We start from the raw sequence: 15,040 nt of genomic DNA, 5'->3' as shown, positions 1-15,040 counted from the left end.
AAACTGCCTACTCCACTCCATTCCGTTGCATCCACATGTAGACGACTAGATTCTTGTTCGTTTTTCTCGTCTGAGCAGAAAGCTGTACAGCTGGATAGGTACAGTATTGCAGTTTTATCGCCATTTTTTGCACCTTTCAGGGTTGTGGGGCTGTAAGTTAGGGGGAGAGTGTGCAAATAGAAGGATGACAGAAAATAGGGGCTGGTTTACTCCACACCAACAGTCCCAACTCAGAGGTGATTTTTATTGAACTACTGCAGCAACTATGTCCTGTTATTTTGTTTTTAATTCTTTTTTTGCTAAAAATTTCATGATCAAAATTAAAGTGCACTGGGAATGTCTTTACAATAGACCAAAAGATGGTCAGAGTGGGTCTTTAAAACTCTAATCTCATCAGAAATACTTGCATAGAATGCAAGCCGCACCCAGAGAGTATATAGTGACTTTAAAAGTGCTGTTGTTGCTCCCCTGGTTATTTTGAGGTTATTATATCTCCACAATGCTGTTGTTTAGGTCCTACTTTCTTTCAGTGGTGAAAAGTAGGGCAATCAAGGACAATCCAAAAGGCAATTTCTTGGAAAAAGGGACCCATAATTGATACGATTCTTCTACTGCAGACAGAAAGTGAATAACAGAGACAAGCGAATGCAGTATGATGGGTAACGATGTCTTCGAAGGATCATCTGTTTCCATTTGTTATTGCCACACTGCTAGATCGTGGATACAGTTAGGAGAATGACAGCTTTATATTTGGGCAATAAGCCAAAAAGGCTTTCAAGGTAATAGGAGGGCAGCTGAGAGAAAAAAATACAGAATGGTCAAACAAAATTCATAATAAATACCAGGATACAAAAGGATTTGTCAAAATTGTCAAAGAATTTTTGATCAGTGGGAGGTGCCTGGTATCAAAACAAACCCAAAAACACACATATGTGTATCCTTGTGAATAAAAACGACAAAAATCACTTCAATAATATAATTTTTTTTTTTTTTAGAATATTGATGTTTTGAGGAAGAATGTTGACATAATGATGCTGAGTGGGGGTAAAAAGCTTGACTGGCTGTAATGACGTAACTGTTTTTACCCGCTCGTGAGTTCATCCCTCGCATCCTCACCCAAACACGGCTCGTGACATTTATCGAAAACCCACTGTGTGCCTTATTTTACTAATCCGACTTGTTTCCAAGTACTCCAAGGTCTCCGTTTCTCTAAAATAGACTTAAAAACAACCCAAGAAGATTTCATGCCAACGTAACACGTTTGATAATTCCTGCTAGCAGTGACGCCGTTGGGCCTAAACCCAAACATTTGATTTAAGTGTTTACACAAAGTACAAGGTACTGTTAAACTCACATGTGAACCCAAATACAATAGTTTAGAAAAGAATAGCATGAAGCTTCAACTTCGTTTGTTTGTATTTAGCTTGGTGACACCTACCTCTTAAGCTGCTATAAAGACAGTTTAGCTAGTTTACCAATTTACAAAATAAAAATATTGTTGAGTTGTTAAACATGTTGGGAGGAAAGTGTGTATTGCATGCATTTGTTTTAATATTTAGCGAATTAACTAAAGCACGAATTAAAACGACTAGCATAATTGTGAACATCGTAACGCTAGCGGTGATTGCTCCCACAAGCTAGGGAAGTCGGGAATAAAATTATCAGCTAGCGGAATAATACCGAAATAAATAAAAATTAAATTGTGCTGCTTTTAACATAAAAAATAATGTAGATAATTATCGTGGGTCAAGCGGTTAATAGGAAACGCGTATAAATTATTAAATAGCTAAATTGAGATGCTAATGTTAGCATACTGCATAGCAAGGGTTAACGCTAGCTTAGCACGGCTAGCCCTTCAAATGACAGAGCAGCTTCTGATATTTTGTTCCCCCCCAACTCACCTTCCTTGGTTTAATCCTTGCTCCTTGTCGTTGATGGCAGTAGTATAAATCCGTCTGTATCTTTCCGCAAGGGCTCGTCCTGAGAGTAAAAGCTGGTACCGAGTCCGACAATCCGACTGGGCTCCGGGTGTGGGGCAAGATCCCATCCCCGAACCGATGGTGGACAGATCGGCTCCAGCTCCAGAAATGACCCTGACACCCAGCCCCATCGAGGGCGATAAGGAAGGCAGAATCCCTCCACCGGCGGCCGCCGCTGCCGCAGCAGCAGCACACATCATCGTTTTGCAGAACAATGCATAAGAACACAGGGTATAACTCCGCCAGACAAGATCTAGCTTATCAGATGCGATCGACTTGTCATCAAAACTGCCACATGTCACATTATTTGTTCAGCCCAAGCAGCAGGAGAAAGCCCCCACACACAATTAGCATCCACGGTTCTCGGTTAAACGCAGTTGTAGCCAATCTGACAGTGCAGCGATGGTCTTCCAATCCGATTCGAGCTCAGCCAACGCGCTCCTGAAAATACACGATCTCAGGCCATCACCAAAATAATAGAAATTAAAAAAGGAGAGAAAAAAGAATGCTAACAGATGAAGCTCTTCTCCAAGCCAATGTCGTGTTTGTTTTTCATTCGTTCCTTGAATATTTCTTGAGCCCAAAGAGGCAGCAACCTCAGCTGGGCTGCCATCTTAACTCCATCACCCCTCCCCTCCCAGGCGGAGCCCTGCGTCGCTGCCAGCATGCCGGGGCATTGTCATACTGAGCCGGGGCTGATTTATTCACTCAAATACCCCCTGCAGAACCCACTCACAACTTCATCTACCCCAATATAACTTTATATTATATTTGTGGAAGATTTTATTAAAATATACTAAAATAAATAAGAAATACAGCCAGTGTTGTTATGTTTGAGGAGATTCCCATTCATCCAGGATATCTGCGCTATAATGCAGTTGGACCTTAAGATAATGTTTTAAAATCTTCAGGTTAGAGTATTATAACAAAAGTATGTAGCCCTGGACAGGACATAGACAAAATAAATAAATTTTTCCCTCAAATGAGCATTTTGTGTGCACAAATTAGCATATTATTTGCATTTTGTGTGCACAATTTAGTAAGTTGTGTGCACAAAATACTAATTTCTTCATACAAGTTAGCATTTTGTGCACACAAAATGCTAACTTTCATGCAAATGCTAACACACACAAGACAGCCTACTAACATTGTGCACAAGATACTAACTTTCCGCTCAAATTGCTAACTTGTGCGCTTAAGATAGTAACTTGTGTACCACTTGTGCACACAAAATGCAAAATGCTTTGGAAGTTGTGAAAATTGTAATGAAAAGAGTTCAAACAGGGCTGTAAAACATGACTGAGGGGTTCATAACTGGCAAGAACATGAACATTGATAAGATTTTTTTTTTTAAAAAAAGCATGAATACCTACATTTCTGTGGTTATCCTTTCATCTAACCATCCCTCTGTGCTTACCATAGTGATCCCAAATTAGCACACAGGGATGCTTTTTAAAGACAAAGCCTCTGAAAATAGACTTGCACTCCTAAAACTGTATCCAGTTGGTAGCTCACAGGAACTGAGGCCATAGTCGCCTTATGGTCTCTGATATTTACTCAATGCGCTCTCCTTGAATACAATTATTGCAATACTGATTGTATAAATTGGGAAAATGAATGGATGGTGATGATTTTTATTGTAGTTTTGCATATCAAGTACAGGTTTATTTTTTCACTTTTAATTCGACAAAAGGGAAACAAAATCCAACCAAAAAGAAAGTTGCTCGTGAGCAGTTCCGGGTGATCATGGTCATGTGGAACAGAAACCAGAATCAGCCAGAAAAACAATCTTCCAGTATAAATGAATTGTCATTCTTCACACAGAGTTTCCAAAAATCATTGTGTAATCTGAAGATGCATGAAGCTGCATCCAGACACTGCTGCTTTGTAAATCTTGGACTGTTTCAGTTCTGTCCGGTTGCATCACATAAACTGGGGGAGGGCTGGAGTTTTCTAGGCCAAGATGAGACCACAGGTCAGGAAACAAACATGAGCAGCTCTGGCAGGAACCAAAGTTGAAACGAACTGAGCCTCTGAGCTGAGGCTGGTCCAAGAGGACGGACACGCTTGTCTTTGGTTTACCACTCCTGTCATTTTATATTTCAAAAATATTTAAGTAACTCACTGCAATATCAAATTGATTAATTTAAATATGACTAGTGCGTATTCATGTGTGTGCAAATATCTGCAGCATCTATGAGATTGGAAAAAAGAATAGCAGCATTAAAAAAAAGTTAGAGCAATGTAGAAAACATAGAAATAGAAAAATGCATGATTTATTAAATTATATAAAAACTTTTTTCTCCTGCATAGTTTAACTCTACCCACTGGTGATAACCAGGTTTGGATGTTCTTGAGTCTCGTGTCCAGTTGACCCAAGAAAAGCTGCTTTCACACCGTCCCTTTCTATCGCCTCTGATGAGCCACAGTCCTCTCAGTGTTCTGTGTGAGAGAAGGAGCCGTTCTGCAGTGATAAGTGTACATGAACAGATCTCTGTTAAATCTCTGCAGATGGTCACAGAGGCAGAACAGGTGCCGTTTGTAAGAGTAAGACGAGGCGCCGTAACAGCTACACGCCGCTAAAATAACATATGATGCATGCAGCACAGCAAGGGTTAAAAGATTTATTTTCAAAGTAGTTTTCAAACATTTCTTTTGTTATTTTTCTCCTATGTGAGCAAGATAAATTGGTTGAATTGGTTTCAGTTGGAGATTTTGTTCCACTGTCTCTAAAAGTTAATAAAAACTGAGAATCCTCCAGATTTAATTTAGAGCAGCAATAATTTAAAGATAAAAATAATTAAAGTAAATTAGATTGCATTAGAAAAAAGGAAGTGTGCTTTTCTTCCAAGCTCACAGATTCCAGAGAAATTCCTCTACAGCCGTCCTACAGAGCAGCGATGCCCATATTGGCTAATCAGCTTTCAGCTGCAAATCAATGGAATAGGCTGTTTTATGATGCCAGCTCCTGCAGCTCCGTCAGCACTTTTAAAAACAACTTACAGAGAGATTTAAAAGCTGCTGCAGCGTACTCTTACTGTGACTGTCGATTGCAACATTTTCCCGGTTGGTTTTTAAATTTATCCTTAAAATTGTTCAATTTTTTTAGTCATTTTGCCATGAGATTTTTGTTTGTGCAACACATAATGTAACTCTAAACTAGGGTGAACAATTGTTTTTCTCCATCTGCTTAATTGGCCTATTTAAAGTTAAAATTGGATGTGTATCAAACACTGAAATAAACCACAGAGGAGTTTTCCAGTGACTGCAGCTCACTGCTCCCTCTGGGGATGGATGAACTGCAGAAAGCATTTTACTCACTTTAGAGTGTGAATATGACTTATGGAACTCAAACTTTCATTAAACTTACTATGGGGTATTGTTGTGAAGGAATACTGAATTTAGATTAACTCACAAGAAAAAAATAATCTGTTGTTTGGCTAATAGAAGGCATTTAAACCAGATGTGATGCAATTCTTAAATCTGTCTTTAAGTGGGTCACACAGGAGGTGGTTACAATCAGCTTTCTGGATCAAGCATCTTTAAAGTCCAGCCTGTGGACTAAATGGGATTTAAATTTCTACTGGCCTGCACTCTCTTGTCAGAAAATCAATAATATATGGCCCCCCAAAACTTTATAGAAACTGTGAGTATGATTTCTTGATGGCTGAGCCTGTGGCAACTAGTTATGGGTCCGTCTAGGAATCGCTGCCTGATATTAAGATGCCATCTGAAGTCCTGCAGCACGTCGGTCTGGCAGCAGCACGATTGGAGCGTACCAGAACTATCAGAAATATCAGAACATTGGCGAGGTCGCCACATCGCCTCAACCAATCAGGGACTCAGCTATGGGTGGAGCACATGGAGGATCAATCCAATTTTCATCCTGAACTTCCATTTATTTTCTTAACATCCAGTATCCCTTTAAAACAATCATTTTAAAAGCTTAAGTAATAAAAAATAAACAAACAAAAGAACTAATAAGACAACATTTGATTAAAATATTTAACAAAAGAATGGTTTGTAATGTAAGAAATGCAAAAAAATGTGGCAATTCTTGAGTACAATACACATTATAGCATTTTTAAACCTATAAACCATTATTTTTTGCAAGGTTATGATAAAATAAAGGCCCACAATAAATCCTTTGTAAACAAGCGAGACTCCAAAGAGCCAATTCTTTCCAGGGATTCAAATGGAAAGAATCGAAGTGCCCATCACTAGTGGCAATAACCTGTGCTTACTAGAAGGTTGTGTCACACTGACACTGCATACAATTTGTGCATTTTTCACATATGTAATCTCTGTCTTTGTGTGCGTCATATACATAATTCAATAGTGTTTCTTGCGTTTGTCATTCGTCGATGTGCACAGATGTGATGTCGCCCTTTATGTGAATATGGTTTTGAGGTTTTCAAAGTTTTTGTCAGTTGAGAATTACGCAGTTTTTACATATTTTAGGTAGTTTATATGCAATTATTATGTAATTCTTAAGCAATTGTGCAGGATTTTTGCGCAAATTTGCGACTTTCCACGACTGTTCTACATGTGTCCACATACTAGTATGTCTATCGGAATTTTCATGCATGTACCATCCATGTATAACTTTTAGGCCAGGTATACGGCACATATATCACGTTCAAATTATGTATTTGGGGCACGGATCACAAATATATTTCATATATACAGCACAATAATCATGCAGGGTTCATGCATGATTTACGTGTTGTGTGACTGGTATATAAGTCGGCTGATCTTTCACCTCTCTAGCAGTTTATAATCTCCCATTCCCCCATCCATCTCTTCTGAGTCGGGTTTTTGGTTGGTCCTTATACATTTTCACCTCACCAAATCTGGCCCTTCTTGCAAAATCTTTGGACACTCCCATGTTCCTAATGAATATAGATCATTAATGTAAATCTGAATCCTGGTTTCCTCTAGTAGAGTCAGAGAAACCAGCTGGATAAAAGGAGCTGTGAGGTCTCTGTGAGGCGGTGGAGTTGAGCATAACTAGTTATTGATGAGTCAACTCTTTGTACCTTTACATTTGGAGACGCCTTCTCTGGAGAGGTGAATCACGCTTTTCCATCTGGGAATCTGATGGTCGACTCTGGGTTTGGAGGTTGCCAGGAGAACGATACATTTCATTGTGCCGATTGTAAAATTTGATGGAGGAGGAATGATGGTGTGGGCTTGTTTTTCAGACCCCTCAGTTCCAGTGAAATGAACTTTGAATGCTTCAGGATAACAGAACATTTTGGACACTTCCACTTGTGGGAACAGTTTGGCACGGGCTCCTTCCACTTCTCCAGGTCCATAAAGACATGGAGGACAGATTCCTGACTGGCCTGCTCAGACCTGAACCCCATAGAACACCTTTGGGAGACTGAGAGCCAAAGGCCAATGCGCTTTTGGAAGAATGGTCAAAGATTCCTATAAACTCACTGTGGACAGCCTTTCCACAAGAGTTGAAGCTGTAATAGCTGCAAAAGGTGGGCCCACATCATAGTGAACTCTATGGGTTAGGAATGGGATGGCACTTCAGTTTATATGTGAGTCGAGGCAGGTGTCCCGCCCCGAAATCAACTAAACTAGTCCAGCAGATTCAGTCTTTATTGATACATAAAGTCAAAAAACCTTTTAAATTAAGACATTTATTTTCAACAAGTTTCAGCACCACCCAATGTTATTTTTCATTTTGCAGAGACTATCCATGTAGAACTGACATTATAACCCACATAAGAATCCCTTCATGAGAATATTTCTTACTAATGTCACAATGACAAGACATCAAATTTGGCCAAAATCTCAATCTGATTGTGGTTTGCAGATGTTTATTTTGAAAGGTGACTGCTGCAGTAGTGTCACTACAGGGCAGTCTGCATTCCTGACAGTCAGTAACTAGGAGGTGTTGGACTCTCGCTGTTATGCTGTCACGCCCCGGCCTGCTATGCACCTTTCATACCTCCGATCCTCTCAAACTCGACACACCCAACAATAAAAATCTCCGTCTCTTCCATTGTGACGTCTGTCCTGTCAGTGCAATAAATGGGATGTCACTTAAACGTCCAAAAAGGCTCACAGTTGGTTTTATTGATGTTCAGCTGAGTGTTTTTTATTTTTTATTAAATATAGTTTCCACTAACTGAATGAAAGCATCTGGTACTTTTATTGCCTCCCGAAGTGCAAAGTCTGTTTCCTGTGATAAAATATTTAAGTGTCAGCAGCTCTCTGCTCCTGCGGGGTCAAACTTTGAGAGGTCCCACACCAGCTCGGAAATCGAGCACCAATAGTAAACCCTGTTAAACTGCATTTCAAAGTTAAATTTCACACCATTTTTCAACACGCATTTACCTCCTATAACACAGGCTAAACTTTTCAGACACTCCACCCAGCTGCCATTCATTTCCAGCCATCAAGCAGAAACTATTTATTTTAGGTGAAGATGGAGCGACAAGCATCTTGAGTGACGAGAACAAGAAGATACTTTTTCTTTTCCAGATTTTTTCTTTTTTTTTTCCTTGCAGAAGCCACTCCCTTGGGTGGACTTATGAGGTTAAAAGCAGAAGGAATGACTGGGGTGTGACAGACAGGCAGGTACTCAGGCCTGAATGACAGAGAGGTGATTACATTTTCAGAGAGAGTCACTGAACCACCTGTGCAGGTATGTAGCCAATCTCTTAGTAAATCTTGACTTTTGGTCATTTATTTTTATGTATTTAATTATTTTTGGGTGAATTTGCAGTGTTATAAGCAGTAATTAAATACAAATGCTTATAACTACCATGTCTTTTAATGGATATATTTTTAAACCCTTAAAGTTATGTCAATATCATGTCAAAGAGTCGTTAGTTTTGTGAAAAAATTATCCACATATTATTTACAAAATATATTTTTCATGAAACTGTGGATTAGTTTAAGCACAGTCTTTATTTTGTTATTATTTTTGACTGAAAATGGTTTATTCTTGAAGAATTAAGTTTTAAATTTGGATTTTTGTCTTTCTTTTTGTGTCTCTATAAACTATTTGATATGGATAAATATTTAGGAGGCACACATCCATACAGTTGATTTCACGTTTTTTATTTGAGAACTTAAGCATCCAGTTACACTGAAGCTAATTTTTTTTATTTATTTACAAACCAAATTATTAAGTAAAAATGTAATTGAGTTGCATGTTAATTCATGCTAACTTTTTGTAATCTATAATTTTCTCATTTTTTGTTCTATTTTTATGGTGGAATTTGAAAAAGTAATCAATTACTAGTGTCCCTTTGCTACATTACTGTACACCCCTCTGTTATTCTGACAACGGTATGTTTGGAGAGGGTGTGTTGTCGGCGGCGGGTGTGTCCTCATAAGGGTACGATCAAGACCAACCTGTTCACCACTTAATCATCAGGTTAGGGCTTGTGCAGCTTCCTGTACTTTACAGACTGGGACAGACCCAACAGGTTAAAAAAACCTGCCAGGTGAAACTCTGTCTAAACTGACAGAGAACATGACATAAAAATGGCAATAAAATAAAAAATCATTTGCTATGTTGTCAAATCTGTGCATAGATTGTTAGTAGCTGTGGACTGTGGTGTCACCTAGTGGTTGATTTGTGTTTTCCTCTTGATTCAATCTGTTCTGTGTCCCGGTTTCAGGAGAAACTCCAACATGAGTCGGTATTCCACACAAGGTAAGTACCACCAAAATAATAATAATACCACACATAAAAATACATGTAAATGTATAAGGAAATACTTGTAGAGACTGAGTTTTTGCGAAGTATTCCCTAAAACAAATATTTTAATGCGGTGTTGACCCTTATATTGTGTTTGGATCAAAATTGACACGTTTTTCAAGTATGAAAATGGGTCAATTTGACCCTAACACAAAGGGCAAAACTACTAAATTCACTTTCTTGTGCATTTAAATGCATTTAATGAAGTTTAATTCAATTTTTGACTTTATATCATCTTTAGAAATCACTGGCAGCAATCATTAGATTTCATCAATATCCATAATGTGAAGCAAATTTCATCATTTGCAACCCAATAAGCAGATAAAAAAGCATGATAAACATAAAAAAGACAATGAAACACTGTTAAACAATCAGCTCTTTTTAGTATGAGTGATCAGGCTTGGTTTTGTTGACACGTGCTGAAAGCTGCGGCCGATCACACAGCTTATATGCCTCTTTTGCACAAATTCAGATAAATTCATTGCATTAGAAACCACTAAAGACGGTCACACATCAGAGTTAGAGCTACGGGGGCCAAAAAATGGCATCTGCCCCTCAGCAAAAAGACAATTTTTGAGTCAATATTAGAATTATCATTTTTAAAATAAAAAAAAAATCATCAATATAAGCTTCTTTAACCGTTTTAAATATAACAAAAGCTACATTTTTAAATGAAATCTGGAACCCTTCATATATTTTTACATATATATTTGGATTTTTTGCATTGGTAATGGTCTTCCACTCTACCTTCTAATTTGTCACCCTTTCAAAGTATTCACCACCCCCTTGTCTTAAATGTTCCAGCTCCGCCCCTTGTCACAGGTGTAGCTTTTGTTGCTGAGTCAGCCATTGCTGAAACCCAAAATACCTGAATGTAGTTCTTGAAATGATTACCATCATAAGGAATGTAAAGTGGTTTTTCACTGAACGAAAGGCATCCAAAAACGATGCAATAATCTCAATAAGAAGAAAAGATCTTAAAAATCACATATCAGAAGAGCTAAACTTTCAAGATTCAAGACGATTTCCACAATCAAGTCTGTAAATATCTGAAATCATTTTCCTATCTACTGTTAATGCATCACTGGAAGCATGAGAAGCATTTCCTCCTTAACAAACATAAACTGTCACAAAGCACAAAGACATGCTTTCACATGGTTTTATAAATCTGTGAGTCGAATAAACAAACAAATATTCAGCTCAATTAAGTGTAATTATAAAGGGCCTTTTGTAAAGATACCTAATATATTACTACAGTTCTGCACAAATAGTGCAAGAAAACAGTAAATGAAGAAAAACATAAAAAAATACACATCTTAGATCCAAGTCATTATTGTAATTAAGAATTTGTTCTCAACTGAAGGTAAAAACAAATTGGTTTTTCATTCCATTTCAGTCAATTAAATTCTATTTAAAGTAAGACATATTTTTTTTAGCTATTATTCAGTTAAGCCTGTAACCATATTTTTTTTTTTTTCCTTAAACTGTGCATGTAATTACTTGATAGAATATTTTATATGGAGGTGTGAAAAAAAGCAGAATAGAAAGTCATTCAAAATCATCAAAAATAAATATTTCCAGCAGTTTTATTATTGTTATAAATATTAAAGAAGCAGTTATTTTAGCCGAGGGGCTATTACACTGCTTAAAAATCTTGTATTGATTATTTTTTATCTTTATATACTGTATAATTATACTAATATTGACTCAAAATCGTTGGGAAACAAGGTTTTTGGTGTGGGGCCAGTTACCTCCCTTCCCCCTGTTGTCATCTTCGTTTTAGATCTTGACAAGAGCAGAATCTTCTCTTTTTTTTTTTTTACTAGTTCTCAAGAACTATGAATTTCAAAGCAGTTTATGCCTCCTACTTTTCGTCCTGATGCTCTATATTAAAATGCAGTTCAGACACCAACCCTCATTCACTCATCATGTTCCAGCACCAAAGTGACAGCACACGTTTGCTGTGTTTGCAGTCAAAAGCAGCAGTCCCAGCGTGGCCATTGAGGAGAGCAAGAAGAAGAGCACCCTTCTCAAAGACAATAGCTGGATCCGAAAACCCGAAGAGGAAGATGAACCTGTCGAGTAAGTCGCACAAAGGGGACCGACGCTGGGACTCACACACATACCTGTGTGAGGTGTTTGGGTGTGACACGGAGTTAACAAAAGTTCAGAAAATTCCTTTTCTGAGTCGTGTTATTAAACATGAAAGCGTGCATTCATTCATGAATTTGTTCTGACAGTCGGGACCCAAACTTTGGCAGAAGTGTGCTGGGAAGATACAAACCCAATGAAACTACGGCCAGGTAAAGACAAAAGATAAGAAAAAATGTATTTTTCCTGCTATGACATGAATCTAAGAAGTCATTATTGTCCTCCAGCTCAGAACAGGAGGACGTTAAAACCACCAAACCTGTGAAAACATCATCGTCTGTGCTCGCTCTGACAAAAAGGTAAATGTTTCATTTGTACTTTTTATACAAAAGAGGGAAAAATCAAACCTAACAATCAGGGATTTATGTCCTCCAGATTCAGTTCTCCTCAAGATACCCAAACCAGGTACGTTTGATATTCCACTTTCATTTAGTTTAATATTTTCACACATTTTGTGATTCTAAATGAAAAATGTATTTTTTATTTCTGCAGCCCAACCTCCACCACCAAGTCTACATCCACCTACACCAAGAGGTACATTTAAAAAAAGGAGCCAATTTTTAGGTGTGAGGGGGATTTTTGGGGTAAATTATTACGTTTTTGTTTTTATTTTGACAGATATTCAAGTGTGAAACCAGAAGCTACAAGCAGGTAGGATCCACTTTAGTCGGCTTCTTCACAAAAAAAAAAAAAAATAAAAAAGCAGGCGACTAACTTTGTGGTTTACATTGTTCAACGGCAGCACATCACCAGTCAAAGAGGAGACAAAAACAAGGTTTGAAACACTTTTTCTGTGCAAATTGAGCTATTAAGAATCCTTTTGGTACAAATGTGTATTATTACCTCTTTTATTCTAGCACTAAAACCTCTACGGTCACCAAAGATGACGGTTCCACAAAGACAACCACCACCACCACCACCACCATCAGCTCCACCCAGAGCGTGAAGTATGAAAGCAGCACTAATACAGAAAAAGCTATTCTCACCAAGTGTTCATCGAAGCAATAATAATGTATACTCTCAACTAGATCTCCTGTCACCAAATCCCCCCCCAAGACTGACACCTTCTCTGAACGCGTCAAGTCTTCAAGCAAAGGGTAAAAAATTCACATTCCGATTAAATAAATCAATAAATTTGTTTATGAAAATACAGCTTTTTAAGTGGTTTACAAGAAATATTAATAATTACGTTATTTGATAGAGTATGTGTGTAAAAGAAGGAAGTGGTGCAGATTTACAAAAAGTGCAAATACCTCCATTTAGCGGGGTTTCAAAGTGTCACTGAGCTCAAATCACAAAATTCTGCTTGTTGACTTAAATGGCCTGTATCATGTTTTTTAGTCTTTCAAAGTAAACTGTGTCCAAATATATAGTCAAATATAGGATTATATTACCTTGAAACACTAAAGCACAAATTATTTATGAAATATAAGTCATTTATGTGAGTCTTTTCCTACCTGATCTCTGAGGCTCCGCCTTTTGCTGCCAGTGGGTGCCGCCGATTTCATGACGTTATCTTAAAGCCGACCTCGGCATTGTTTCACCCAAAAAAATAAACAACATCCAAACTTTTGCAAAGATGGATGTGCATATTGCATATCTGCCTTTAGTAGTCCCAGCCATCGCTACACTGGTTGAAGCGATGGCTGGGACTAGCGGCTGCGCAGCAGAGTTAGCGGCTGAGCACAGTTAGTTGAGTAGCAAAGCTAGCAGCAAAGTTAGCAGCTGATCACTGCTAGCTAAGTGGCAGAGTTAGCATCTGAGCATTGTTAGCTGAGCAGTGAAGCTAGCGGAGCAGTTGGGGACTGATCAACGTTAGCTGAGCAGCAAAACTAGCCGTGCAGTTAGTGGCTGATCACTGCTAGTTAAGTGGCAGAGTTAGCGTCTGAGCATTGCTAGCTGAGCAGCAAAGCTAGTGGCGAAGTTAGCGGCTGATCACTGCTAGCTGAGCAACAAAGCTAGTGGCGAAGTTAGCGGCTGATCACTGCTAGCTGAGCAGCAAAGCTAGTGGTGAAGTTAGCAGCTGATCACTGCTAGTAAAGTGGCAGAGTTAGCGGCTGATCACTGCTAGCTGAGCAACAAAGCTAGTGGCGAAGTTAGCGGCTGATCACTGCTAGCTGAGCAGCAAAGCTAGTGAGTTAGCGGCTGATCACTGCTAGCTGTGCGGCAAAGCTAGCAGCTGAGCGCCACTAGCTTTGTGGAGGTAGTATGTGTTTTGGTCTGGGGGCGTTTCTTTCAGCACAGAGCGTTCCTGGAAGGGGCCGTTCTCACTTTGTGACATCAGCTTTGGTTTTCGTGGGTTGGGAGGGGCTGGTGCTCAGAGAGCAGGTTTTTAAAGAATTACTCTGAAATGCAAGAATGGATCAAAATACCGTTTTAGGGTTGTTTATAGTGAGGAATGGACTCTATAATATAATTAAAAGCTCAAAATGTTGATTTTACATGGTATGGTCTCTTTTAATGTGGGCTACACTGTGGTGCAGTGCTCAGCTCTCATGCTTCATAACTGGAAGATCCTGGTTCAAATCCCCGCTGGGACCATTCTTTGTGGCGTTTGCATGTTTTTTCCATACATGCGTGGATTATCTCCGGGCACTCTGGCTTTCTCCTACACGCAAAAAAAACCCTTCACTTTTTGCGTGTGGGAGAAGTGAAGGTTAATTGCCCCTAGGAATGCAGTGGACCTGCAACGGACAGGTGACATTTTTGTGGTGAACCTCACCTTCAACAGTCACCCTGTGACCCTAAAGGGGAAAAATCAGGTTCTGAAGATGGACTGAAATGTGATGTAAACACAGTAAATGTCAAAATCACATAAAACTGTCCTCTGAGTTTACTTAGTTGTACATTTTTTACTGTGATTGCCAAGTTGTTTTGTGCAGAAATGTGTCTTTGCTTTAAGCTCTATCATTGCTTAAAAAAATAAAATCTACCCCTTATGAAACAGATTAGAAAAACTTTTGATACTCGAATTTTATGAACTAGATTGAGTAAATATATATTTAGTTTACACTTTTGTTACAATTAGAACATTTTGATTTGCACGCGTTCATAATTTTTTAAAAAAGTAGTTTTACTCAATTTCTTTGATGTTTTTAAATATTCAACTAAAAATACCTCAAAAACATTGCTTGGCTTTTAAATGTGCAGCACTTGTACTTTGACTCCATATTCAACCTTT

At 38.4% G+C, this 15,040-nt stretch overlaps 2 protein-coding genes across 18 annotated transcripts in view; one reads left to right on the top strand and one right to left on the bottom strand.

Annotated features, from left to right (window-relative positions):
- Nucleotides 1-2,622, bottom strand: part of mycbp2 (MYC binding protein 2) — a 74,932-nt gene extending 72,310 nt beyond the window's left edge. For all 16 annotated transcript variants that reach the window (XM_024286584.2, XM_024286586.2, XM_024286590.2 and 13 more), the window contains exon 1: nt 1,902-2,622. In XM_024286584.2, the coding sequence (XP_024142352.1) occupies nt 1,902-2,179 (278 nt within the window). In that variant the 5' untranslated portion in view covers nt 2,180-2,622. The remainder of the gene's footprint in view (nt 1-1,901) is intronic.
- A 5,040-nt stretch (nt 2,623-7,662) lies between these two features.
- scel (sciellin) overlaps nt 7,663-15,040 on the top strand; it is a 17,008-nt gene continuing 9,630 nt past the window's right edge. The window contains exons 1-11 of one of the 2 annotated variants that reach the window (XM_024285903.2): nt 7,663-8,643; nt 9,629-9,663; nt 11,682-11,790; nt 11,949-12,011; nt 12,087-12,158; nt 12,235-12,264; nt 12,352-12,393; nt 12,478-12,510; nt 12,602-12,634; nt 12,717-12,806; nt 12,888-12,956. In XM_024285903.2, coding sequence (XP_024141671.1) covers nt 9,642-9,663; nt 11,682-11,790; nt 11,949-12,011; nt 12,087-12,158; nt 12,235-12,264; nt 12,352-12,393; nt 12,478-12,510; nt 12,602-12,634; nt 12,717-12,806; nt 12,888-12,956 — 563 coding nt within the window. In that variant the 5' untranslated portion in view covers nt 7,663-8,643; nt 9,629-9,641. The remainder of the gene's footprint in view (nt 8,644-9,628; nt 9,664-11,681; nt 11,791-11,948; nt 12,012-12,086; nt 12,159-12,234; nt 12,265-12,351; nt 12,394-12,477; nt 12,511-12,601; nt 12,635-12,716; nt 12,807-12,887; nt 12,957-15,040) is intronic. The other variant, XM_024285904.2, reaches the window with a different exon arrangement.

This window comes from Oryzias melastigma, linkage group LG21 (genome assembly GCF_002922805.2).
Source record: "Oryzias melastigma strain HK-1 linkage group LG21, ASM292280v2, whole genome shotgun sequence".
Lineage (NCBI taxonomy): Eukaryota > Metazoa > Chordata > Actinopteri > Beloniformes > Adrianichthyidae > Oryzias > Oryzias melastigma.
Note: the sequence above shows the minus strand (reverse complement) of the source record. Positions and strands in the feature narration are given on the sequence as shown.